Source organism: Molossus molossus, unplaced genomic scaffold (genome assembly GCF_014108415.1).
Source record: "Molossus molossus isolate mMolMol1 unplaced genomic scaffold, mMolMol1.p scaffold_m16_p_14, whole genome shotgun sequence".
NCBI classification, from domain to species: domain Eukaryota; kingdom Metazoa; phylum Chordata; class Mammalia; order Chiroptera; family Molossidae; genus Molossus; species Molossus molossus.
Genome location: NW_023425349.1, coordinates 3032416 through 3057652, shown reverse-complemented (window position 1 = coordinate 3057652; position 25237 = coordinate 3032416). Strand labels below are relative to the sequence as shown.

General features: G+C 59.4%; 3 protein-coding genes across 6 annotated transcripts; 1 reads left to right on the top strand and 2 right to left on the bottom strand.

Annotated features, from left to right (window-relative positions):
- Positions 1-150: 150 nt before the first annotated feature.
- On the bottom strand, positions 151-4801 carry LOC118629598 (surfeit locus protein 1). Of its 2 annotated transcripts, XM_036261068.1 has the most exons (8): positions 4756-4801; positions 3578-3711; positions 3414-3496; positions 2147-2338; positions 963-1035; positions 719-881; positions 420-501; positions 156-326 (listed from the first exon to the last, which is right to left on the bottom strand). In XM_036261068.1, exons 3-8 carry the CDS (start codon positions 3440-3442, stop codon positions 305-307), a joined length of 561 nt encoding a protein of 186 aa, XP_036116961.1. In that variant the 5' UTR covers positions 3443-3496; positions 3578-3711; positions 4756-4801; the 3' UTR covers positions 156-304. The 2 variants fall into 2 exon arrangements, with proteins under 2 accessions (XP_036116960.1, XP_036116961.1); XM_036261067.1 differs by lacking the exons at positions 3578-3711; positions 4756-4801 and adding an exon at positions 3176-3237 and having other exon boundaries at positions 151-343; positions 3414-3492.
- A 281-nt stretch (positions 4802-5082) lies between these two features.
- SURF2 (surfeit 2) lies at positions 5083-11500 on the top strand. Of its 3 annotated transcripts, none has more exons than XM_036261165.1 (6): positions 5083-5160; positions 6458-6612; positions 7530-7633; positions 9916-10107; positions 10292-10452; positions 11061-11500. In XM_036261165.1, the coding sequence occupies exons 1-6, from the start codon at positions 5083-5085 to the stop codon at positions 11136-11138; spliced, it is 768 nt and encodes a 255-aa protein (XP_036117058.1). In that variant the 3' UTR covers positions 11139-11500. The 3 variants fall into 3 exon arrangements, with proteins under 3 accessions (XP_036117058.1, XP_036117057.1, XP_036117059.1); XM_036261164.1 differs by having other exon boundaries at positions 11058-11500; XM_036261166.1 differs by having other exon boundaries at positions 10849-11500.
- SURF4 (surfeit 4) lies at positions 11363-24883 on the bottom strand. Its single transcript, XM_036261162.1, has 6 exons — positions 24689-24883; positions 16736-16922; positions 15863-15939; positions 14973-15016; positions 14283-14469; positions 11363-13613 (listed from the first exon to the last, which is right to left on the bottom strand). Exons 1-6 carry the CDS (start codon positions 24734-24736, stop codon positions 13347-13349), a joined length of 810 nt encoding a protein of 269 aa, XP_036117055.1. The 5' UTR covers positions 24737-24883; the 3' UTR covers positions 11363-13346.
- Positions 24884-25237: the final 354 nt, after the last annotated feature.

Genomic DNA, 25237 nt, shown 5'->3' with positions numbered 1-25237 from the left:
TTTTCAAAGCAGGGTCCTTGTCACCCACCGGGCAGAGCTGCTGTGTAAGCTGCTCTCTGTTGGGTGGTTTTGAAACCGCTGCTCCAGCACGCACGCTCGAACACTCGACCAGGCCTGGGTTTTCCATCTGCCAGGTGCCTAGCTCCTTTAGGGAAAAAGAGGCACAATGTGTGCAGCATTGATTTATTGATACCGGAAGTACATGGCCCAGCATTAAACCAATCCAAATGTTTGCTCGGTGACTTCCCAGGACAGTCGCATCAGCTAATCTTGTCACGTGCCAGGAGCCCGACGCAGGAATTTCTTAAACCACAGGTATGACGTGGCTGCGCAGAGTCCATACCTTGGGTTGAAAGAAAGTGTCCGGTGACTGGTTCTAAGGCGAGGGGGCAAGAGAGGGGCTGGGGCTGGGGACTCACCAGGTGATGATGTACTGCATGTGCTCGTTCCTCAGGGTGACTCTGGTTTGCCCTCCAATGGGTCCTCCAGGGACTGTGCTCTCTGCAGAGACATGTCAGGCTTCTCAGCACTTCTTTCCCTCCGGCCACTTGGCCAGCTGTTTCCGTGGCGCATTCCTAGCTGGCCCTTCTTGCATGGCCAGTTTCTTCAAGTCTTTCCAACAGGACCTTCTACCCATAACTGGCCAGCACCCTCCCCGCAACACACAGAAGCAGAGGGGAATTCACTAAAGCTACTTGATCTGGCTGGTCACACGCACTGAAGTCTGCATCGATGAAAATGGGGTCTGTGCCCGTGAGCTTGGCCATGGCCTCCAGATCCCGGTAATGCCAGTGGTTCCTTTCGGGGTTGTTCTCAGGGACAAAAGGCTTCCTGGTTTCTGTCAGCCTCACCATTCCAACCAGGTCCACTTCTCCCTCCACCTGAATAGAAAGCAAAGAGGTTGCTCCTCAGGGCACAGCGTGGAGAGTGGGCAGCTCACCTGAGCTAGGCTTACCCCTTACCTGGCCTTTCTGCCGCGTGTCAGGATTCAGTTTCTTCCTCGGGACAAACCCTCTGTTTACCAGGATGCTGATTCTAGAATAATGAAAGCATGCGTTTCGGGCGGGAAAAGGGTTTTGAACCAAGTTCATCACTGATGTTTGCTCGAACAACTCCAGGGCCTGGGAAGAGTTCAAGTGGAGAATAGCTGGGGGGTGCCTCCAGCCCCAGGAGGCTGTGCCATTGGGAAGGTCTTCCTCTTGAGCCTACCTTGAATGGTAGGAGCCACCAAGTCCTGAAAGGGAGACCAAGGTTATCCAACCAGTGGCTAAAACCAACAGGGCCTGGGGTTCCTGCACCCCCTTCTCGCTTGAACTACTATTGGAACAGCTGCCTTGTGCACCAGCCTTCAGTCTTCCCTCCTAACCAGGGGAGCCATGAAGGGCAGCCTCATGGAGGCCAGTGGGGCCATCCCAGACCCAAGACCAGGAAGCTGTGGTTGATAAGCACCCAGGGTTTCATTTGTACTGACGTGTGGGTAGCTGCCCCTGCACTTTCTCCCTGGAATGCTCTCTTCCCATCCCTTTGCTCCAAGTTTGGCCCAAATAGTATCTTAGGAAGACTTCCGTGAACTGACTCCCTCTAGACCAGTGGTTCTCGACCTCCTAATGCCCTGACCCCCAACCATAAAATTACTCTTGTTGCTACTTCATAACTAATGTTGCTACTGTTATGAATCGCCACTGGAAATGTGTTTTCCGATGGTCTCAGGCGACGCCTGTGAAGGGGTCGACCTGCAGGTTGAGAACCACTGCTCGAGACGGTTCCTCTTACTGTCCCTTTATGCTACAGCATCTCTTAGAGGGTTCCTCTTGCTGTCCCTTTATGCTACAGCATCTCTTAGAGGGTTCCTCTTGCTGTCCCTTTATGCTACAGCATCACTTAGACGGTTCCTCTTGCTGTCCCTTTATGCTACAGCATCATTTAGACGGTTCCTCTCGCTGTCCCTTTATGCTACAGTATCCCTTAACGAGTTGGACACTGGCGAGTCCATCTCCTTCCTTTTCAGAGAAGTTGTGCGGTAATAAGTTACATGAATTGCCTTAATGTCAGAGTTACAAATTTCAGACTCTTCAAGGAGTTGAACTTTTGTAGGTATCTTGGATTCCACCTGCCAGGCCGGTCAGCTCCCTGCACGCCTACTCACCCCAGGTCGGTGCAGTGGAAAGGGGTGATGACGTAGGCCCCGCTCTGCACGGAGGAAGAGAGCCGGCCGGCCGCCTGGGCCTCCCGGGCTGGGTCCACCATGGTCCGTGGCATCATGTACAGCTCCTTGGAGTGGTCGAAGTGCCCCCTGACCTTCACCGGCCTGTACTCCAGATTTTTCAGCTCCATTGGGCTACATGGGAGAGGGGCCAAGTGGAGCTGAGGCCAAGCAAGCTTGGGGGGCAGGGGGAGGCAAACCCTCTTGGGGCTGCAAACCACAACGCCCACCGTGGCCTGAGAGGTAGTGTAGGTGATGCGTAGGCACAGCTGGGGTGCAGGGAGTGCCCACAAAAGGGAAAGCTGATCCTTTCAATGTCAAGTGGGAACAGATCTGTGCTGCCAAACAGTCTAGTCCATGTTTTCAGGAGAAGCTAAAAACGGATTCCTGCATGAACCTGATCTTTGTGGCTAAAACCCCATCTGTAGCCCGGCCGGTGTGGCTCAGTGGATTAAGTGATGTCCACGGAGGGAGAGGCCCCGGTTCCATTGCTGGTCAGGGCACACACCCAGGTTGAGGGCTTGATCCCCAGTAGGGAACGTGCAGGAGGCAACTGATCAATGTTTCTCACATTTCTATCCCTTCCTCTCTAAAAAAAAATTAACAAAAAAATATATTTAGCCCAGCTGGTGTGGCTCATAGACCACACCAAGAGGTCGCTGGTTCGATTCCCAGTCAGGGCACATGCCTGGGTTATGGGCTCGATCCCCAGTGCGGGGTCATGCAGGAGGCAGCTGATCGATGTTTCTATCTCTCCCTGTCTCTTCTTCTCTAAAAATCAATAAAAATATATTTAAAAATGAAACACAATTAAAACCCCATCTGCAAGTACAGGTTTGCACCCCTGAAAAGAAAGCTTTGTTGAATACAGCTGTTTCTCTAGGACAGTGCTTTGAAATGAGGGGAGAGGGCAGTAGCAACATCTAGGGCACATTTTCAAAATACCACTTAGGACATGCCGCTCTCACCCACCAGCTAGAATTACTGCTTCGGGGGCCATCAGCACTGTGGGGGATCCCTTGGGTACACTGGACCTGAAAAGAGGGTGAAACCCAGGACCTCAGGCAGCCTCCCAAGGGTGATCGTGTCAGCAAGCCCAGCAGGCCCGCTGGCCTTGAGGCTCCCATCTGAGGGCCAGGACCACAAGCAGAAGCCAGGCTCTGCTGCTGACCTCCAGTGAGACCAGCCCCAGGCCGGCAGCCCCACTCACTCTGCAGGCAGAGGGACAGGCTCGGCCATAACTCTCGACTCCAGCTCTTCAATCAGCTTCAGCTTCCACTTCCGGCGCTGGACCTACAGAAACAGAGCATAAGCCCAAGCAGACGGCAGCAGGGTCAAGGGCTCAGAGCCACAGAGCTAGAGACCAGTCTTTACCTGCCATGTCCCCAGGCCAAAGGCAGTCACAGGAATGAGAAGCAGGAACCACTGGAGAAAGGAGTCGTCTTCCCCTTTAGTGGCAGGTGCTTCCGCTGCAGAACTGCCACACCTGCTTGGCCTCCAGGCCGGCCCTAGGAAGTTTTTCCACACAGTGTCGGAAGCCCCTGAGGACCCCACCATACTGTCCTAGAGTGTGCGGTCCAGGAGGCAACGGCCCACCACCTGCAGTCAGGAGCCAGCTGGCAGCACCTGTTAGTCTAGCCCAGCTCCCAGGCTCGTGCCCCGCACAAGGCACTCAGTGGATGTTGACTGACTGCATGAGACCCAGGGCTTAGTCTTGGCTCTACCACCAACCACGGCCCTGGGTAAGTCATGGCACCAGCTCATGCTTTCACGCAGGAGTATACTATGATGTATTCTATTGCACCTGGTAGTGGCTAATGTGGTTTGAAGAGGCAGAAATGCGACATAAACTCAGTGCTTTCCAGAGCTCTCTTAACAGCTTTGCTTTCTTTTTTTCAAATTATAAGAGAAATTTTATTTAGAAAGTTACAGAGACAGTAGGAGTGAGCCAGCTGGGCTGTGTAGGCTCAGGAAACAAGTTACAGAAGCAAAAGGGCCCTTGGGGCTCAGGAGAGGGAAAGGCGCCAACTTTGCTTTTTCATTGCTCCTAAACTCAGAGATGGAACAAGGTGCACAGAACTTTGCTTTTTCATTGCTCCTAAACTCAGAGATGGAACAAGGTGCACAGAAAGTACACGTAAGCTCTCAGAGGCGAGTCCATCACATGAAAGCATCATGGGCCTCCTGCATGATGAAAAAGCAGGCGTGGGCAGGCAGGCAGGCTTAGCAAGTACCCTTCGTGGGTGCACAGCAGTCTGCACACGCCGAATGCCCCCTTGCTACCGTCCAGAGGCAGCATGCAAGCTGCTGATTAGACATGCTTTCCTGCAGGGCCCCAGGCACCCGATTTCAGTCTTCGGCGGGCCCCTCATTAGGCCAATGAGACGTGGGTTAGTTACTTTAAGTCCCCGCCACGGGTGTGACACGGGCGTACCCCGCTCGCAATCTAGGCCCCGTCAAGAGGCGCGTGTCCCCGCGCCCACAGGCCGCTGCACCGTGGGGGGCAGGGCGGCTCTCCCAGGTGCCTGGGTCGCGCCTGCACGAGTGCTCACCTGCGCGCGGGGGCCCCGCGAGGACGCTCCTCCGGACCGCGCGGGCTGAGGCCTGCGGAGACGCGAGGGGCTGCTGAGCTCGCCCAGTCCGGGGCGCCGGCCCCTCCCCCGCCCGCTCGGCCGCCCCGCGCCCCGCCCCGCCCCGCTCACCGGCCCCGCGCCCGCCGCGCGCAGCACCTGCCCCAGCACCCGCGCCGCCGCCGCCATCGCCCCGCGGGGGATCCCGGAGCCGAGGGCGTTTGCTTCCGGGGCACCGCCAAGCCCGCCTCCAGCCCCGCCCTCGGCTCCACGTGGTTCGAGCGGCGCGGGGCTTCCAGGTCCGCAGCCATGAGCGAGCCGCCGGCCGACGTGCGCGCCTTCCTGGCCGAGCATCCCAGCCTGCGGCTGCAGCCCGGCGCCCGCAAGGTGCGCGGGGCCGGCGCCCGTGACCCCCCCGGAACCCCGTGACCGCCGCCGGGACCCCCGACCGCCTACCCCCGTGACCGCCCCCGGGTCCCCCGACCGCCGCCGGGTCCCCCCGACCGCCAACCCCCGTGACCGCCCCCGGGACCCCCGACTGCCTACCCCCGTGACCGCCCCCGGGACCCCCGACCGCCTACCCCCGTGACCGCCCCCGGGACCCCCGACCGCCTACCTCCGTGACCGCCCCCGGGACCCCCGACCGCCTACCTCCGTGACCGCCCCTGGGACCCCCGTGACCGCCGCCGGGACCCCCGACCGCCTACCCCCGTGACCGCCCCCGGGACCCCCGACCGCCAACCCCCGTGACCGCCAACCCCCGTGACCGCCCCCGGGACCCCCGACCGCCTACCCCCGTGACCGCCCCCGGGACCCCCGACCGCCAACCCCCGTGACCGCCGCCGGGACCCCCGACCGCCTACCCCCGGGACCGCCCCCGGGTCCCCCGACCGCCTACCTCCGTGACCGTCCCTGGGACCCCCGACCGCCTTCCCCCGTGACCGCCCCCGGGACCCCCGACCGCCTACCTCCGTGACCGCCCCTGGGACCCCCGTGACCGCCGCCGGGACCCCCGACCGCCTACCCCCGTGACCGCCCCCGGGACCCCCGACCGCCTACCCCCGTGACCGCCAACCCCCGTGACCGCCCCCGGGACCCCCGACCGCCTACCCCCGTGACCGCCCCCGGGACCCCCGACCGCCAACCTCCGTGACCGCCGCCGGGACCCCCGACCGCCTACCCCCGGGACCGCCCCCGGGTCCCCCGACCGCCTACCCCCGGGACCGTCCCTGGGACCCCCGACCGCCTTCCCCCGTGACCGCCCCCGGGACCCCCGACCGCCTACCCCCGGGACCGCCCCCGGGACCCCCGACCGCCTACCCCCGTGACCGCCCCCGGGGTCCCCCCGACCGTCTACCTCCGTGACCGTCCCTGGGGGTCCCCCCGACCGCCTACCTCCGTGACCGTCCCTGGGGGTCCCCCCGACCGCCTACCTCCGTGACCGTCCCTGGGGGTCCCCCCGACCGCCTACCTCCGTGACCGCCCCCGGGACCCCCGACCGCCGCCGGGTCCCCCCGACCGCCTACCCCCATGACCGCCCCCGGGGTCCCCCCGATCGCCTACCCCCGTGGCCGCCCCCGGGATCCCCGACCGCCTACCTCCGTGACGGCCCCGGGACCCGCGGCCGCCCTCGGGGTTCCCCCGACCGCCCCAGGACTCCCTCCGCCCCGCCCTCCCGCCGCAGGTGAGGTGCGCTCTGACGGGTCACGAGCTGCCCTGCCGCCTGCCGGAGCTCCAGGTCTACACCAGCGGCAAGAAGTACCGGCGGCTGGCCCGCACCTCCCCAGCCTTCGACTACGCGGAGTTCGAGCCGCACATCGTGCCCAGCACCAAGAACCCGTACGTGGGCCGGGGCGGGGCGGGGCAGGAGGGCCCCGGGTGGCGCAGTTCCAGCCTGTGCCTGGCCACCCCTCCCTGCCCAGGAGCTAGGAGACCTGGGATGCGGGTGGGAGTCCTGGAGCTGTCACCCGCCACTCCCGGCCAGGCCTGTCCGTGCGAGCTTGTTTGCTGTTTTGCAAACGTGAGGTTTGTCACCCGGGCCTGCCTGCTTCATAGAGGATGGGGAGCAGTTGTGCTTTGTCACCTGAGGTTCTGATCGAGGTGAGTTTCACTTTTTACTTCCAAGGAGAACTTGGATTTAGCGGAAGGTGTGCGGTTGACAGAAATAGTCAACAGGCAGAGGCGATGGCGTGGCCAACGCCAATTCATGGGAAACTTGAACCGCTGAGTCCGCAACATGCGCTCTCACACTAGAGCAGGTGGGAGTCTGGCCAGTAGGCCACATGCCCAGCACACGGGGAGGCCACCGTTCCGGGCATCCATGGTTCACCCTCGGCAGAGCAGAACTGCTCAGGAGCTTTTAAGAACCCTGATGCCACCCGGCCAGTGTGGCTCAATGGTTGAGCGTCGACCCATGTACCAATAGGTCACTGGTTCGATTCCCAGTCAGAGCACATGCCCAGGTTGTGGGCCGAATCCCCAGTGAGGGGCGTGCAGGAGGCAGCCAGTCGATGTTCTCTCTCATGGATAGATGTTTCTATCTCCCTCTCCCTCTCCCCACCTCTCTCTAAAATCAGTAAAAGAAAAAAATAAAAGTAAACTCTTACCAAAAACAAAACTCTGATGCCCACCCAGGCCACATCGTAGATGCCCCCATCAGCCTCTGGGGTGATTCTGACACCCATCCACGTGCAGAGCACAGGTCTGGAGCCTTTCGTGTGAATGGTTCCTGCAAACCAGGTCTTCCTGACCCTTAGGCACCAGCTGTTCTGCAAACTCACCCTGCGGCACATCAACAAGTCCCCACAGCACGTGCTGAGGCATACGCAGGGCCAGCGCTACCAGAAAGCTCTGCATACGTGTAAGTGATGGGGACGCTGCCTGAGTCACAGCTACTTGGGTGCATGCCGGCCCGGCCCCGGGATCAGCACCCCTAGAGGGCAGAAACGGCATCTGGGTCATCCTTTGGCAGTACTTGGTGGGTGTACTGGCCCCACGCAGTGAAGAGAGGTGCATAGCAGGAAGCTTACTCCCCGGTCCAGTACGTCCTCACTTAACGTCATTGATAGGTTCTGCGACTTCTGCCCTGGCCGGTTTGGCTCAGCGGTTGGAGCGTCGGCCTGCAGTACAGAGATAGGTTCTGCGACTTCAAGTGAAACTTCGAATGACAAAGCTAGTTTTGCCATCAGCTAATTGATCTGCACTAGAGTCCAGTTCCTGCGGCATCTCACCAATGGCCTTTCATCAGTGTTACAATGAAATGACGTTGGAGGACCTGCCAATTGCAGGTTGTGATGAGTGCCATGAGGGGCCGGTGGCGGGCAGCCGGGGTGGGGGGCTCCTGATGCCCGATTCAGGAGCCTGGGAAAGGCTCTCCGAGGGCCTCTCTCTAGGCGGAGACTGAGGGACGTGCGGAGTGGGGGAGGACAGGATCCGGGCCAGGTCCGAGGCCGAAACACGCTGGGCGGTGGGAGGTTCTGAGGGATGTGCCTTCACTGTGCCCCGCGCGTGGGGTTCGGAAGGTAGATGGGCGAGAGCACAGGGTGCTGGGGGCTGTGGTCAGGAGCACGTGCAGCCGGAATGCACTGAGGGGGTTAAAGCGGAGACGGGGACCAGTGTGTGTCAGCATCACTGTTCTGACAGGGGAGGGTGAGTGCGAGGGGAAGGGGACAGACGGTGGGTGCGGATGGAGGCTGGGGTGCCCAGTGAGGTCACCAGGTGTTGGCAGGAAAGATGGAATGATGAGGGCAGGGTTTAACTTGAGGCAGATGGCTAGACGAGGAGTGAGCGACAGGAAGAAACCGACCGATTTCCAAGTCCCTGGCTTGAGAACCGGCAGGTGCCCGACAGCGTCATGAGGTTAGCAGGGCTGAGTCTGAATGACAGGCCTTCAGGGGACGGCGAAAGGGAAACACGAGCACTTTAAATGGGAGGTGTGTCAGGGAGTGTGGCTGTAGAACACATGGGCCGGCGCTCGTTGACAGGTGCGCGGTGTCCGCGGAGAAGGGACAGGGTAGGGCCTGTGTCCCGAGGAGCCCAGGAAGGTGAGGGAGGAGGGCCCCGGTGTCTAGGGCAGAAAGCAGATCCAGGGAGGAAGTGGTGGGCTCTTATCAAATGTTAGCCAAGAGGAAATGAGACAGAAAAGTGATCTGGAGATGACAGAGGCACGGGGTGACGTGGTGGGGACAGCCAGGCTGGAGCCGGGCAGTGACTGCAGCCTGTGAGGTGGGGAAGGAGGCCAAGTAGGGGCATCGGGTGGGTGTGATGGCGGGAAGACAGGACGAGGTCCGAGGCTTGACTGTGTCCTGGTGAAGAGCAAGGCCGTTCACCCGAGGCTCCTTCCCACACCTGTTTCTGGGGCCTGCAGAGCCTGGGCTGATGCTCTTGCCATGGGCGGCTGCTCAGGTGGGCAGGGGGAGCTGGACCGGTCCCGGCAGTCAGAGAGGGCCTGGAACGCTGAGCCATGGGCAGAGAGCGTGAGGAGACACCGTGTGGTGGCGGGGGCGTAGGGCCAGGGTGCTGAGGAGACGTCGTGTGCGGTTCTGGTCATGACAAGGCCACTGTGGGGCCGCAGAGCAAGTGGCAGAGATGAAGGAGATGGGGTCCTGGAAGTGGTTAGAAGTGGGCAGTGGCCCCAGGGCTCATCCACCCCATGAATGATGGCAGGAGTTGGGGGACAGTGTCACCACTTGTCCCCGAGGGAGCTGCACTGGGCTGGGAGGCTCGTGCTGAAGAAGGGCCTGAGTCCTCAGTGCAGGCGGGGACAGTGTGACTCCAGTGAGGTCCTTCCATGGAAGCCTTCCTTATTCCTGCTCCTTTGCTCCTGGCCAAAGGTCAGCAAAGGAGGTGGGGCTCCTGTCTCCTGGTGACAGGTGGGCAGGTTTCCAGGCCAGGTGCAGAGCCCACGCAGCTGGGCACCTCCTAGCGGCTGCTTCCTGGAGCCTGGCGGGCCTGGGCCGGAGGAGGGTGCTCAAGGCCCAGTACACCTGAGCCCTCGTATCCCCAGGCCACACCCCGCTGGCCTCCTGTCCTGTAGGAACTGAGCTGGTGGCCACCGCAGCCGTGCACCAAGTGGGCTGGGGTCAGGGCGCAGAGGACGGGGGACATGGGGAGAACCAGGCAGTGTGCTGGCCTGTCCCCCAGATGAAGAGTGTCAGAAGCAGGGTGTGGAGTACGTGCCCGCCTGTCTCCTGCACAAGAGGAGGAGGAGGGAAGGCCAGATGGACGGTGACAGGCCACCCCACCCGAGAGCAGCCTTCTGGGAACCCGAGTCCAGTGATGGTGACGGCACAGCCCCGAGTGACAGTGAGGACAGCATGGTGGACCTGTACCCACGTGAGCGCGAACGTGTTCCCTCCACCTCCCCCCGCTGTTGACTGTTCCGTGGATTCGGGTCTCAGCGGTCCTGTCCATTTGCAGCAGCAAGTGGGGTTTGGCCTGTTCCTTCCTCCACCTGACCCCTCGGTTCCCTGCACAGGTTAGACCTTAACCCAAGTCAGTGAATCCCTCTTCCTTCCAGCCAACCTCTTCTCCAAAAAGGACCTGGGAGGGACGCAGCACAGGGACAACCCTGACGACTGTACGACAGCTGAGGAGAAGCCACGGCGCCCGGGAGACGAGGGCTCTGGGGACAGAGAGGACATGGAAGTGGCCCCAGAGCTAACCCTCAAACGCAGGAAGGTGAGTGGTACCTCCAGGGCTGTTGCCATGGCAGCAGCTTCCTTAGCGATGGTTGTCAGTTTCTTTAGAAATATGAAGAACCCGCCCTGGCCAGTTTGGCTCAGCGGTTGAGCGTCGGCCTGTGGACCAGAGAGTCCCAGGTTCAGTTCCCACTAGGGGCATGTACCACAAAAAAAATAAAGAACCCTTTGCGCAGATACATCCCAAACTAGCAGCACACATGTAAGCTGGGAGCGAGCCAAGGCTGCTCTCGTGGGGGCGGGGCCACACGGAACTGGTCCAAGACCACCCGGCAGAGGGACGGCAGGGCTGCCCTGGGAACCCGGAGGGAGGGGCCTGACCAGACACCACGCTGCACCTTTGTGGACGGGGCAGGAATTCCATTCCCTTTGACAGATGAGCAGAACTGGGCAAGAGGTCAAGGAGCTGGAAGAGGTCAAGGTGTTTGCTGTGTCTGGGGTTTGAAGTGCTGCCTTTGATGAGCCTGGCAGCTCTGACAGCTGACCTAGGGCTCTCCAGCCACAAGCCCCCTGTCCGTGGGCTGCAGGGGAGCCTGCCTCGGCACCCCTTCCTCTCTGGGACTGATGGGAAGTCTGTCCCCACAGAAGCAGTTGGGCTCATCAAAGAAGTTCCAAAGCCGTCACCGCAAGCCTAAGCGCTTCAGCCTTTTCAAGCAGTCGGGTTAATAAAAGTTTGCCGGAGAAAACACCTCTTAGTTTTGAGAGTCCTTGGGGTGTACCCTGTGTTCCTCTTCCAGCCAGCCACCGTGTCCTCCGAGCTGTTGGGGTGTCCTGGGGTTTTCTCCGTCCACTCATCGGCTGCCCCTGAAGGCAGGGCTGGGTCCTGTCCCTGCGCCCAGGACACAGCAGGAACCTCGAAGGGAGAATCCTGTCTGGACGTGGCTTCCAAGTGGTCCTCACTGCAGCACCTGGAGAGCCCTGGCTAGGCCCCACCCACCAGGACAGCACCCAAGGGTCACACTGCATACAACAAATGCCATTATTTATTTTGATGTTTCCAAAAATCAAAACGTTTTCAAACACAACTAAGATATAAAATACAGCATAAAATGAGATTGATACCTATTTCCCACATAAAGCAAAAAAATTTTCAGAAATTGTTTTGCCAAAACCAATTGGTAGATCATTTTCCGCTCCTGCAAGGGCATAGGTCTGCCCTGGGCCCAGGAACTAGCCTGCTCGGGGCCAGGGAGGCGGGAGCACCTCCTCGGGCATCGGCAGTGACCAGGGATGACCACACTAAGGTCTCTAAGCACAGACCAGCGAGGACGCATACGTGCGATAGGGTGCTGCAGGGTGATGCCGCCTGGCTGAGGTGCCACTTGATGGGACTGTCGGATATGTTACCAGGGGAGAGGGTGGGCCAAGAGCCCACCCGGCAGAGGCTGAGTCAGAAAGTGAAGAGACTGTCCATGTAGTGAGCGTCTGAGTGATGGGAGTAGAAACACCGTCCTTCAGCCATGGCTTCGTCTCAGTGATGCTCACACGAGCCGCCCGTGTGGCTGGGACACGGGTGGGTGGTGGGATGGTGCGCCACCGCTCCCTTGGGTAGGTGGGTCCAGGCTGCAGGGCAGGGGAGGCTCTACCTTGCCCTGGCTCTGGTCTGGAAGGTAAACATGGAGCCTGGCTCAGGACTGGCCCCTGGCAGCCCTGGGGACGGACCTCAGGTTCGCACATTCAGCTGATGACCAGTGGAGGCCGAGGCCAGGCTCTTGACAAGCCTCGGCCCTCGTCCCGAGTCTGGTCAGCCTGGCCAGGTTGGTCTGTCCCTTCAGGATCTGGGGGGAGGAGCAGGAGGCAGAGATGCTCCAGCTCCCCAGTGGCCTTCGCTACGATGCAGAGAGCAGCAAGCGCTCACACCCCAAGAAGAGATACACAGTGTAAGGCAATGTTAGAAAACTTTAAATACAGGAGTCAGACCCAATCGGTAAGGCATCACACATCGTAAAAAGTAATTTGGGCTGTGTTCAGCATAGCAACTAGACGACCCGAGCAAGCCACAGCCTGGGAAACGGAAGTCGTGGTGCACAGCCTGGGAGGACCCTCGAGCCAAAGGAAACCCAGGCGTCGGCCAGGGCCAGCTCTGCCGTTTCAGGCGAGGCTACAAGTCGGGTGTGAGGTAACTGGTCTGCTCCTCCCCAGCTCACACGGGAGCGGCTGGGGCCAACATGCAGATGGTGGGCGTGTGGGTCCCGTGGGCTCCCGGTGGCTTCCCGCGGGAATACTATCTCCACCCCCACCTTGAGCCACGGAAGCTCCCAGGGGATGACCCATACAAGCTGCACCGGTCTGGGCCGATTTTCTGACTAATCACTGACGTTCACCATGGACAGTGGCCCTCGAATGCCGCCTCGTTCTTCGGGGTTTGGGACTCTCGGTCTTCCCACTGTCCTTACACAGCGTCGCAGTGTAAGACAGACAGCAGGAAAGCCGCTCTGTGACTTGGAACCAGGAGTTTGACGGGGACTTTGATGTTTGGCTGGGCCATCCGAAATCATTTAGTAGTTTTAGCTAAAAACGTAAACTTTAAAAAAATTAAGAGGGAGACTGCTTTGAATGAGACACAGTTGTATCTGCTCACAGTACAGCTTGAAGGCCCCCACCACCCAAAAAAGGGAAAAAACAGGACAGAGGCCGCAGCCAACCTAGCCGCTCAGGGCCGTGGGAGGAGCCAAGCATCCGGCTCCACGGCAGACGGTGGGCGGCAGGAGCAGAGCAGGGTCAGCCATCAAATCTCAGAGGAAGTTCTCACACATCTGTGCCTTTGCCAAGGCAGGGGAGGGAAGAGGACACGTAATGCCGGCAGCTTTGTCGAATCCACCCCGAACCAGTCCTCGACGGCCACGGGTCTTCGCCAGGCACGGAAGGGGTCTGTTACCACTCTTTCTTCTTCTCGTCCATGGAGACACCCCCGGGGCCCAGAGCCACCACCAGGAGCAAGCCTCCAATCACCGACATGGTCTGGAAGAAGTCGTACTTGAGGAAGTCATGCATGGGCTTGTAGACGGGAATGGTCCAGAAGGCGTTGAAATACACGTTGATGACGAACAGCCAGACGACCAGAGTCAAGGCGGCCAGCTTGGTTTTGAAGCCAACAGCCACTAGAATCATCAGAGCTGTGCCCACGATGTTCTGGAGAATCTGCACAGGTGGAAAGGTAAGAAACTCAAAACGCATGTGAGGAAGGATGAACCACGTGCCCAGACCATGGGACCAAGGAGTGTGCTGAGGCCACGGACAGCCGGGGGCTGTTAGACGTGGGGGCGAGACCGGCCAGGCTGTGCAGGCAGAGACCAGGCTGTGCAGGCAGCGCTCTGAAGCGAGGCATGCTGGGATTTCCCCAGACCGCTCGTTTGGGCCTGGTGGACCTCCACCCAGAAACAGTGCTGCCCAGGCCCAGCCTCCCCGTGCCTCGGCCTGCAGCCCCTGGGAACCTCGCCAGGCAGGGTGCACACTCAGCTACAAAGACCTGCTCTGTAAGCTCCTGGGGGACAAAGACAGAACCTTCCTCAACTCTGCACCCCCAACACCGGCCACAAAGATGAGGAGATACAGGTGAGGAAGGACAACAGTGAGTCTGTGTGAAGAACCGGGCACAGGACCCCACAGCGAGGTCCAAGACTCGGGACTTCCATTTGTTCAGGAGGCAGGTTCTTGGCACACGAGAACCCGATGGCTTTTTGTTTCTTTTAACAGGATCCAAAGGTTTGCTTCCTTTGAGCGACTCCTTCCATGGCCCCTGGCAATGCTCTGCACACTGAGCAGGGGGCTGGGGGCAGAGACCACCCGCCAAACAGTGGGCATACTCACGGAGAAGAAGCTGGCGTCGAAGTGAAGGAGGGTCATGAACATCAGGACCAGCAGGACCCTGCCTCCGAGCTGCATGTACTGTTTGGGGGAGCTCTCGCGCATCGTGGGGACGCCCGCGAACATGCTCTTCCCCTCAGAACGGGACTCCGCTAGGAGCAGCAACAAGCCTCCTCCCAGGGCTAGGTTCCTGCGGACAGAAACGCCAGGCTCAGGCTCCGGCTCCGGCTCCGGCTCCGGCTCCAGACCGACGGAGACCTCGGGACAGCACGGGACAGGCCCCTTCGCCCCCTTCTGCACCAGGACCAGGGGGCGCAAGCCCACAGGCCAGACTTAAGCTCCACCTATGGAAACGCTGACACGGCTAAAGACACAGATGCGTCTGTGCCACTCGACAGTGACCAGTCACCAGAACACGCTTGGAACCTGGTCCTGGGTTTGGCTTTACTGTTGCCCAGCTGGGTCCCTGTGAACAAGCGGTTCCACTTGGACCCTCATTCTCTCCCTCCTGAAACCCAGGTCAGGAGAGGTGCCTTCATTCTCCCATGTGTCCAGGGCTCTGGGTGGGGGTGGAGGAGGCGCTGCCAACACCCACAGCAGTCTAAGCAGCAGCATTTCAACCCCAGCCAGCGGTCACAGCACTGAGTTCAGATGTGCAGGGGGAACAGTGAACTGCAGCCAGAACCCACGCACCTCATCAAAAACTTCAAGTCCCACAGGATGCTGTAGGCGATCGTCTGAGGGGAACGGAGGACAGAAAACCTTGAGTGTCAGCATTTTCAAACAACCTTCTTCTCTACAGAATTAATAGCATTAGGCAAATTTTAAAATATGATACACAAAGCCGTTTCAGGACACCCAGGACAACTCCAAGGTCGAGTTTGGCTCAGCATGTCTCAGAGCATGCTGGTGGGCCCTCACCTGTTCAATCGGAGCTGTGCCCAAGGTGTCCCGGGGAACACAGCGGACCTGAGACCACTGACCCAGACTAAAAGGTCATGTGTTAAGATTGCATAAGAATAGCCAGGTGTTCTTCTTTATGAAGTAAAATGGTAACAAGAATAGGGCCCTGGCAGCAGCCACCCTTGTGACTTCTCCGGAGTTTGCTTTGAAGAAAATTAAGTCACTTCTCAGAAAAGGAGTTCCAGAGAGAGCTACAGAGGACCAGAGGGGGAGTGATGCGGAATCCCCACAAACGCCTTTTCAGAAGCTCCGCTCCAACCAGAGCAAGAAAAAGCAAGGCCCCAATCGCATTTACCCGCAGCGCTATGGCCCCTGGGTGAGACCCGACCTCACGCCCTTGACCCGCGGCGCTGGCCCCTGGGTGAGACCCAACCTCACGCCCTTTACCCGCGGCGCTATGGCCCCTGGGTGAGACCCAACCTCACGCCCTTTACCCGCGGAGCTATGGCCCCTGGGTGAGACCCGACCTCACGCCCTTTACCCGCGGCGCTGGCCCCTGGGTGAGACCCAACCTCAAGCCCTTTACCCGCGGAGCTATGGCCCCTGGGTGAGACCCAACCTCACGCCCTTTACCCGCGGAGCTATGGCCCCTGGGTGAGCCCTGCCCTCACGCCCTTTACCTGCAGTGCTATGATCCCAAAAAGCCCAAAGCAGGCGTACTGCACGAAGTTCCTGCTCAGCACCAGGATGCAGCCGGCTGGAAAGGAGAAGGCAAGGGTCAGGGGCTCTGGGTGAGGAGACATGGCCCTCAGGTGCTGCAGCAGCCCAGCTGTCTACCCCATGCAAAAATCAAGTGTGGAAGTCCCTGGCCGGTCTGACTCAGCAACTACAGTGGCGACCGGCAGACCAAAGAGTTGCAGGTTCGATTCCAGTCAAGGGCACGTACCTCAGTTGCTGTTTGATCCCCAGCCCTAGTCAGGGTTGTGTGGGAGGCAGTCAGTCAATGTGTCTCTATCACATCAATGTCTCTGTCTCGGTCTCCCCCCGCCTCCCTCCCACTCTATCTGAAGATCAATGGAAAAAATATCCTTGGGTGAGGATTAAAAAAAAACAAGTGTGGGAAGATGGAGGACAGGCGTGAAGCCCACACGCGGCAGCTGGACTGCTGTCTGACTTGCTGCAGAGAACGGGCTGTGCTGTGAGCGGCTGCCATCACAGGCCTCTGCGGCACCCACAGGACAGGCTGATGTGCAACCCCTGTCCTGCCCGTGTGTGCCGGGTGGGCCGCCACTGGAAGACGGTCCAGGAGCAGACGGTCCTGAGGCCATGAGCTACATTCTGGTCTAGTCTCCCTTCTTTCTTCACCTCGACTCATCCTTCCAGGCACTTGGGGTCTCACTGCCCAGCCCCTCACCGGCCCACCCAGCCACCCACACCTGCTCTGGGCACTTAAACACGGGCACTGGTCCTATTCCCCTAGCAAGCCACCAGCAGTCAGCCCAGGGCTGCACCCCTGCTCTCAGGGAGGGCCCGGCGCCCTCGGAGCCACTTACTCAGCTGTCCGAGGAGGTTGAGGAGCACGAAGGAGGAGGCCACCAGGTAGCCGCAGCCCCAGGTGCTGTCGATGTAGTCCCGCTGCTCGCCCCACTGGAACCACATGCGCACGCCGTCCTCCAGGAAGGTGCTGATCAGGCAGAGGCGCGCCACGTGCGGCAGGTACTGCTTGGTGACCCGGAGGAACTGCCGGCACAGAACCCAGTGAGGGCTGCGCAGGCCCCCAGCCCCGCCAGCACCTTCCTGGGCCTGTGCGAGGGACCCCGCACCTGCTCCCAGCATGCTGTGTGCCAGCTCCAGGGGCAGCCTAGACCCCGTAAGGTGGCAGCGTGTCTCTTTCCTGTGGCCTCCTCCAGCACCACCGCAGACACACATAGTGGTGACCAGTCGCCGCATAAGAATCGCCACAAGACACAGCTTCCATCCTCAGCCAGAGATCAGCAGTCAGACCCGAGGGCAGCGCGGCTTGCCCAGAGCTGTGCTGCTCACAGCCACACAGATTTCACCCTCCTGCTGGCCATGGCTGAGCCCTTGGCCTCCCAGCCTCCCAGCGACGCTCAGAGCCCCCTCGAGTCTAGAGCAGTGGTTTTCAACCTTCCTAATGCCGCGACCCATTAAAACAGTTCATGTTGTGGTGACCCCAACCATAAAATTATTTTTGTTGCTACTTCATAACTGTAATTTTGCTACTGTTATGTCTTAGGCGACCCCTGTGAAAGGGTCGTTTGACCCCCAAAGGGGTCGCGACCCCCAGGTTGAGAGCCGCTGGTCTAGACGGAAGAGAACTGAGTGCTCTTAAGACGACAGTCCGCTTAGGTTGCAGCCACGTCCTCGGCCTAGAGCGCCTCGTGGTGGCCAGCAGTGAGCTCACCTGCCGACTGACCCAGCATCTGCAGGGCAGCGAGACGGCAGGCCAGGCTCTGGCCAGCACTGTGCAAGGCCCCACAGCAGTTTCCCAGCCCTTCAGAGTCCCCTCCGGAGAGCCTGAGATGGGCCTTGGGCAGCTGTGCGCACTGTGAGCAGACACCTGGACGTGGTGTGGGGCATGGCTAGGAAGCTCAGGAAGCTCGTTTCTAAAAAGCCTCAGTAGCCCTGGCCAGTTTGGCTCAGCGGTTAGAGCGTCGGCCTGCGGTCTAGAGAGACCCGGGTTTGGTTCCCACTAAGGGCACGTACCTCGGTTGCAGTTTGTCCCCGGCCCTGGTTGGTCGTGCGGGTGGCAGCCACTCGATGTGTCCCTTTTATATCGATGTTTCTCTCTCTTCCACTCTCTCCCTCCCACTTTACCTGAACAAAAAATGGAAAAAATGTCCTCGGGTGAGGATAAAATAAATAAATAAATACATAAAAAATAAAAAGCCTCCGTAGGCCAAAGAAAATAAAACACATGCTACCAAGCCCGGCCAGAGTGGCTCGGTTGGCTGGCCATCATCCTGAGCACCAAGAGGCTGCCGGTTCCATTCCTGGCCAGGGTACGTGCCTGGGTTATGAGTTCAATCCCCGGTTGGGGTGCGTATGGAGGGCAACTAATCAATGTTTCTCTCACTAAGCAAGTCCTCGGGTAAGGATTATAAAAAACAGAAACAGCCCGGCCGGTGTGGCTCAGTGGCTGAGCGTCGACCGAAGCACCAAGAGGTCACCGTTTGATTCCCGGTCAGGGCACATGCCCAGGCTGTGGGCCCGATCCCTAGTGGGGGGCGTGCAGGAGGCAGCCAATTGATGTTCTCTCTCATCGATGTTTCTCTCTCTCTCTCTCTCTCTCTCTCTCTCTCCCTCTCCCTCCTCTCTCTCTAAAACCAATAAAGAAAAGAAAAAAAGAATCCTTAAAAAGACAACAAAACACCAGAAACAAAACCACGCTAACAAATGGGATGGACAGCTGTTCAACAGTAATGAAATTCAGATTCGGGTGTGTAAAATCACTGGCTAATGTCAAAGAGACAGGCACACTTATACTTCGCCCTGCTCCATGCAAGCCATGCCATTATGACGGTGATTGGGAGATGAACACAGTGGGAACCGAAGTACAAATGTCACCAGGCGTTCCACGTGCACCTTCTCTTACCAACCGTATGCAGCTGAGATATAAAGGGACAGAAATCCTAGGGAACATGATAACACAGCAGGAACTTGGGAGAAAGATCGGGGACCCACCCACATAAGTGATATGTCAGCAAGTGAGAGTCTAAAGGGCACCCATGAGCCTGACTCCTCAAAGGGGCAGTCAAATTACAGTCACAGCCCCTCTGAGAGCTGATTAAACCTGTTGTGGGAATACATGAAGATGCGTATATGAGCATGTCTTAATTTGGGGCATTTTGAAGAGTTGCTTGACAGCGCTAGAAACTGCTACAGCGGTCCATCACCGCTCCTGAGCTCTGGGTGCTGGTTCATCCGCTTTGGCTTGTGAGCACAGAAAAGCCTGGCTCACCTGGGAGGGAGGGAGCCATCACAAGCTGGGTGTCCATTCTCTTCCAATCTACTGAGCTTGACCCCAAGCTGTCGATTCCACACACATTTGCTCAGCCCTTCACCCCCACTGAAGCGGTGGCAGAAGTCACAATGACAGAGAGAGCCAAGCAGGCGTGGGACATAACGGGGCTGAGGCTGATGCCGTGTCCTCCTGGCTCCGCTACCCAAGCCAATGCATCGTGCAGCCACGGCCAAACTAAGTTCCTGTGGGGGGGTCTGTGGTGCCTTCTGAAAAGTGAGGACAGCAAGATTCATGGTTGCCTAGGGTTGTTCCGACTTTAATAAGCAGGATAAAAGGGAAGGAGAAAGGACCTCATTTAAAAAAGAGGTCCCAAGTGCTCCTACGTGAATTTTGGAGTCCACGTGAGAACAAACACAGGGTGTACGTACTCCGTGCAAACACACACACTGCATCAGATCAGGGGGCTCGGGGGCCACTGACACCACACCCCTTCTGTTTCTGCTTCACGCCCAAATGCTTTCAGAATGCCCCGCAACGGTGCAACCAGCCTAGTCCCTGAGAAGACAAACAGCACCTCCCCAGCGCTAATGAGAGGCCTCGGGCCAGGGCCCCATGAGAAGCCCTGGCAACGACACAAGGTGTCCGCACCTAATATCTAAGCCCGAGGGGAAGCACGGTGAGGCTGGGCGGATTCAGAGACTGGAGCCATGGTGGGACTCCCAGGATGGGGGGTGACCTCAAAAGGCAGCACAGGGACACAGGGACAAACAGCAGAGATGTTCTGACTTGCCTCCTGATTGGAGCTGAAAGTCGCTCCCTGCCCAGTCTGCCCATCCTGTGCTCACCAGAGAGCAGCAAATCGGCCCGGACGCACGGGGCTTTGAGCTAAGCACCCTGTTTAATACTGGTGGCCACAGCAGCCCACAAGACAGAGGCAGGGTTTAAAAGCCTCCATGATGAGTCTGGACTCTTAATTTGAGTGTCTGGGTCAAGAGGATTAAAGAGCACGAAGAGCATTCCCTCAGACAGGTAATTCACTCTCCCTTCCCAGCAGACGTGCAGACGTGTCGAGCAGGCAGACATCTCCACTTTGAAAAAACTGCAACAATCCAGGTATTCGATGCTCTGAACTACTCATGAACCTGATCTCGAGCCAAGCATGGCCTAGGTGAGGGCTGACCGTTTCACTGTTACAAGTCGGGCGACTCAGAGCCCCTGTAAGCCAGCAACTCTATAATGAGCACTTGTTTGGACTGGACACAAAGGAAAAAAAACTATGTTTAATAGCATGAGACCGGACCCGATTCTGATCTTATTTCCTGTATGTGTTTTGGTCACCATGGTTCAGACTTGGCCACAACCCGCACCGTGCCCCTCTCAACAGCATCCCAAAGCCAGGGATGCTCAGGAGAGCAGGGAGGAGCCCGGGTACCGGAGCATCCAGGCAGCACCGAGGCCGAGGGCTGTCACTCGCCGGTGCTGGCCCTCAGGAGGGAATCACCTCGGCTGGAGGCACACCAGGGGAGAGCCTGCCTGGGGAGGGCGGGCAGTTACCCGGGGGGGCGGGCCTTTCACAGGAGTCTCAGAGCCTCCCAGTCCCCTGCTTTCACCAGCAGTGACAGCATCAGAAATATGGGAGCTGAGATTTATGTCCAAGGGGTTGCTATTTTAGAGGATTTAAGGAATGTAATCATACCAACACTAAGCTGTAACTCTGGGACTACAGTGACCGTCACACAGCCCACCTGCAGCTCCCACACACCACAGAGAAGCCTACTTTCTCCTCGTGTTCAGGACTAAAAGGAACTGAGTGTAGTCGGCAATCCTGGTTAGGGGAAGGGGACAGGCAGGCCAGCCTTCCTTGTCCCCAAGTTTGGGGCTGTCCTCTCAAGGGCTACCTCACACCCACACAGCCCTGAAAACTGCAGCCTGTCTGTGGCCGGGTGACTTTCCTCAGGCTGAGCCAGACAGGTGCAGGAGTTCGGTGACTCACACATGCGTGGCCACCGTGAGCCCAGAACTCCCCAGCTGGAGAGACGGGCTGGTTTTCTCTACCAAAAGTCTACTGACTGTGACAAAGCCTACCTAATTGTAGGGCAGCAGCCACACGGAAGAAAAATGGCTGCGCCTCCCCTTCCGGGGAAGCCTCTAACCAGTCTCCCCACGTCCCTACCCCACTCCCCAGAAGAGGTGCGGTGGCTCCTCTTAGTCTCCTCTCTCCCCACCCCTGATGGTGCAGGGCAGGAAGCCGGGGGAGGAGGGGGTGGTGCTCAGAACCCACACCCCATGGCATGCCCCAGCTGTTAATCCAGAGCCTAGTTCAGTGTCCTACAAAGCCATCCTCACTCCCCAGCGCTCGACCGGAGGCCAAGGGGAGCTCCCGGGAGGCGACAGCTTCCAGAATTGGCTCTGTCCTGCCAAAGGACAGGCAGAAATACCAAGGCTGCACTGGAGAGTAAGGCCCCCTGCAGCGCGTGTCACCTTGGTGATGAGCCATCAGGCAGACCCATTAAGTGCTACTAATCCTGTTCACGGTGTCCGTGGGCTCAATGGTACACTCTGCACACCGGCAGCGGGGACCCATGCACAGCAGGGTATGATTTTGGACTGCTGAGCTCACTAATCTCAGCCCTTCCGACCTAGTCTCAGATGGCTTCCGAGTGCCCAGCCCCCTCGGTCAGCACTCAGCACTTTCCCCAGCACCTGGCCCCTGGGAGCAGGAAGACACTATCCCTGGCTGCCCAGGGCAAGGAGCCTGATGCCAGAGACAGCTCGGGAGAAGCCTGCCAGCAGAAACTAACCAGACCGCTCATCCCATGCCCTCACCTCTGCAGACCTGAAGGGAAGGTCACACTACGGCCAAGCAGCAAGGAGCCCAGACTTGGGGTACCAAGGCAGGGACTCAAACCTTAGCCCACTAGGTGCCATGCAAGGCCACAGCAAACTTCCCTCTCCGCATAGAAGATGGAGACACTATGGCCAACCTCACCCAGTCCGGAGGGTGACACAAGTGATCCGTATGGAGGGCCTGGCCCGTCTGGTGCAAGTAAAGGGCCGATGTCACTATCATAACTACCAGAGGACCAGAGGACGCACAGGCCTTTTGAGGTCCACTCTCAGCAGCCCTGACTTTCAGGTCAAATCCTGTCACTTCAATTTTGCTTTTGTTTTCTGTAGACAAAGTTAGAGAAAAACAGGTATGTCACATTATCAGTGACTTCAGTATTTCCCCGTTCCCTTCAAATTAGAGCACTTTCACTTTAAAGGCCTGGACACTCACCCCTTTTCTATTGGCAGCTTTGCTTTACTACTACGTGTTTTTAACTAAATGTTAAAAACGAAAGCGCCACGCTGCTTGGTCAGATCTGTCCGCAGGAAGCCGTGACTTGGGCTCTGCACCCTGCTACCTGCCCACGCCCTCCTGCACCAAGGCTGCCTGCGGCAGCAGAGGCTCCTGACTGGTTCTGAAGAGCACCAGGACCTCTGCCCTCCTGTGTCACCCACGTGGAGGCGTCTGCTGACATCCCCTGCCACTGCCACAGCGCTGGGCGCTGACAAACGCGCAGCAGGAGCCACACCGCGGGACAGAGCCACAGCCTTGGCCCACGGGACAGACACAGCCTTGGCCCACGGGACAGACACAGCCTTGGCCCATGCTGGGTGTTAGGCAGCAGGCCTCTCCTCTGCATCTGTGCTGGGGAACACGGGCCTTAGCAGCGGTTCTATGTGGCAAGAGCCTGAGGTCGTGGGATGCAGCAGGCCTTGCCTTCCTTCCCACAGTAACTCGGTGCCACTGACCCTGTGTGCCCCTCCAGGGTCTTTCCAGGTCCCAGATTCTGCTTCTTTCATTGAAAACAAACAAAAATGCATGGAAGGAAGAGAAGGAAGGGTTATGTGAAGAGATCTGAACTTGTTTTTCAGTGCAAGAGTTTACCATTTGATAGTTGGCAGTGGCTGGACTAGAGACGTTTTATCTAGATTTGGTTATGAAATTCACTTGCAAAACCAGGGTGTTCCAGGCTGAAGAGCCAGTGTTTGCAGCTCTCACAGTTCCCTCCGCTAACAGCAGCCATTTCTTAGGGAGTTGCTACTTGGGGAAATAAAATTGGGTCACTAAAATCATGTCAATGAAAACTGACAAAGAAGGCCCAGGTGGTTCTTGACCGCTTTCGATATGGACCGTTCTGGGGAGGGATACGATTTCTAAGTTGTGTCTGTAGACACCAAATCACGACCTTCAGAAAAAACGATTTCTCCAGGTAGGTTTTAAAACACTGGGCTAGTTACAGGAAAGTGGTGCACCGAGAACCCAATTACGAGGCCGCACTCAGGGGGCGACGGAAAATCTCCTTCACTGATAACTGATCAGAAAACACTCGATTGCTGTTTTTTACGTCACACACCCACCAGCCTTCCAAGAAACCCAGCCACGGGGTATGATGACTCGATAGCACTCCCATAAAAGTTAAAACCTTAACCTCACTCCTTTGAACTCTGGCAAAGCCAAGATACATACGCACCCCGAGCGAACCGGGCAAGGGTGGCCGCTGGGCCAGCGCGCTCTGCCTGCAGAGACAGGGCTGCCAGTCTGCAAACATAACGGGACACTTTTACAAGCCCAGGGCACACAGCTCAACAGTCCCTGCCACTCCTGCCGAGCAAACCAAGCAGGAGGGGGGGAGCTCTGTCCTCTCCCCCTGCGGGGCCAGTCTGTCCTGGTGCTGAATACCTGCGGCGGTGTCCCCCAACCACCGGTCCCCGGGCTCCCCTGTCACCCGGAGTGCCTGCCACCTGCGCGCTTCTGGGAGGACAGGTCCCAGGAGCACAGGCGGCCCCTCCTCCCAGGCCTGTGCGAGATGGACAGATACTCATTCAATGCAGCCGGGGGCAGAGTCCAGGGAGGGAACTGGCGGGGTCAAAGGGACCCCACGAGTCCACACAGCTGGGAAAGAGAAAGGAAAAAGTGCTGCGCTGTCTGTAGTTGGGGTGCATCCCAGGGCGCCCCCTTTCCTCTGGGAGGACCCCCAGACCTCCAGTCGGCCCGACCCAGCTCGGGATCCCAGTGCCCACCCGCCTCCTGAGAGCCCAGCGAAAGGAGCAGCGCGCAGGGGCCCCGCCGGCAGCCGGGCACCGCGGCGACCCCGACCCCCAGGCTCGGGTCGCCCTCTCGGGGGGCGGGGAGGCAGCCGCTCCCACCCCTCCCCTTCCAGCACGGCCAGGGCCGACGGGGGGCCGGGTCACCGAGCGGGGTGCCAAGCGGGGCCCGAGAACACACCCCACCGCGGTGAGGGGGCGGCGAAGGGAGGCTGGGCCCGGGCCGGGTTGGGGTGTCCCAGGCCGGCACAGGCAACGAGCCCAGGAGGGAGGGCCGTGGCGGGGGGAGGGGCGCGACCCCCGGACCGGGAGGGGTGCGGGCACGGCCCAGGCCTCGGGGCGGCCCTGCGAGCGGGGGCCGAGTGGGAGCGGCGGGGGCCGGGGGAGGGGGCCGGGCAGGCGAGGCCGGCAGGCCCGCAGGCCGCACCTGGTCGGCGAAGTCCTCGGCCGTGCCCATCAGGTCGTTCTGGCCCATGGCGGCGGCGGGAGGCTCGGCTCGCTCGCTCGCTCGCTCGCTCGGCGTTCGGCCCGTCGGCGCCCGCGCCCGTTGCGGCCTCCACAGGAAGTGCCCGGCGGCCGGCCTCACTGCTCGTGGGCGGCTTCAGCGGCTGCCACGTAGGCCAAGCCTTAAAGGGGCCGCGCCGCGGGGCCCGCCCCGGCCGCGCCTTAAAGGGGCCTCGCACCGCCCGCCGCCGCACCGCCCGCCGCGCTCTTGGGCCCCGCCCCCACGCCGCGCGGCTCCGCCCGCCGCGCCACTAGGCCCCGCCCCCACGCCGCGCGGCTCCACCCGCCGCGCTCTCAGGCTCCGCCTCCGCGCTTGAGGCTCCGCCCGCCGCGCGTCGACCCTCGGCGGTCCCTTCCGGCCCCGCTCACCCCGGCCACGCCCACCGAGCTCAAGGCCCAACGCGGCACCAGACTCAGGGCGGCCGGGCCCTGAGGGCCTACTTGCCACACGGACGCAACGTTGCCACAGCGG

Coding starts and splice junctions, on each gene's coding strand:
- LOC118629598 (XM_036261067.1), bottom strand. CDS start 2,334: ATGGAGCTGAAAAATCTGGAGTACAGGCCGGTGAAGGTCAGGGGGCAC. Junction 502..718: donor TTTCATCGATGCAGACTTCA/GTGCGTGTGACC, acceptor ATGTCTCTGCAG/AGAGCACAGTCCCTGGAGGA. Junction 344..419: donor ATGCAGTACATCATCACCTG/GTGAGTCCCCAG, acceptor TTTCAACCCAAG/GTATGGACTCTGCGCAGCCA.
- SURF2 (XM_036261164.1), top strand. CDS start 5,083: ATGAGCGAGCCGCCGGCCGACGTGCGCGCCTTCCTGGCCGAGCATCCC. Junction 6,613..7,529: donor GTGCCCAGCACCAAGAACCC/GTACGTGGGCCG, acceptor CCTGACCCTTAG/GCACCAGCTGTTCTGCAAAC. Junction 10,108..10,291: donor CATGGTGGACCTGTACCCAC/GTGAGCGCGAAC, acceptor TCTTCCTTCCAG/CCAACCTCTTCTCCAAAAAG.
- SURF4 (XM_036261162.1), bottom strand. CDS start 24,736: ATGGGCCAGAACGACCTGATGGGCACGGCCGAGGACTTCGCCGACCAG. Junction 16,923..24,688: donor CCGAGGACTTCGCCGACCAG/GTGCGGCCTGCG, acceptor CTGTGCCGGCAG/TTCCTCCGGGTCACCAAGCA. Junction 15,940..16,735: donor CAACCTCCTCGGACAGCTGA/GTAAGTGGCTCC, acceptor TCTCCTTTCCAG/CCGGCTGCATCCTGGTGCTG.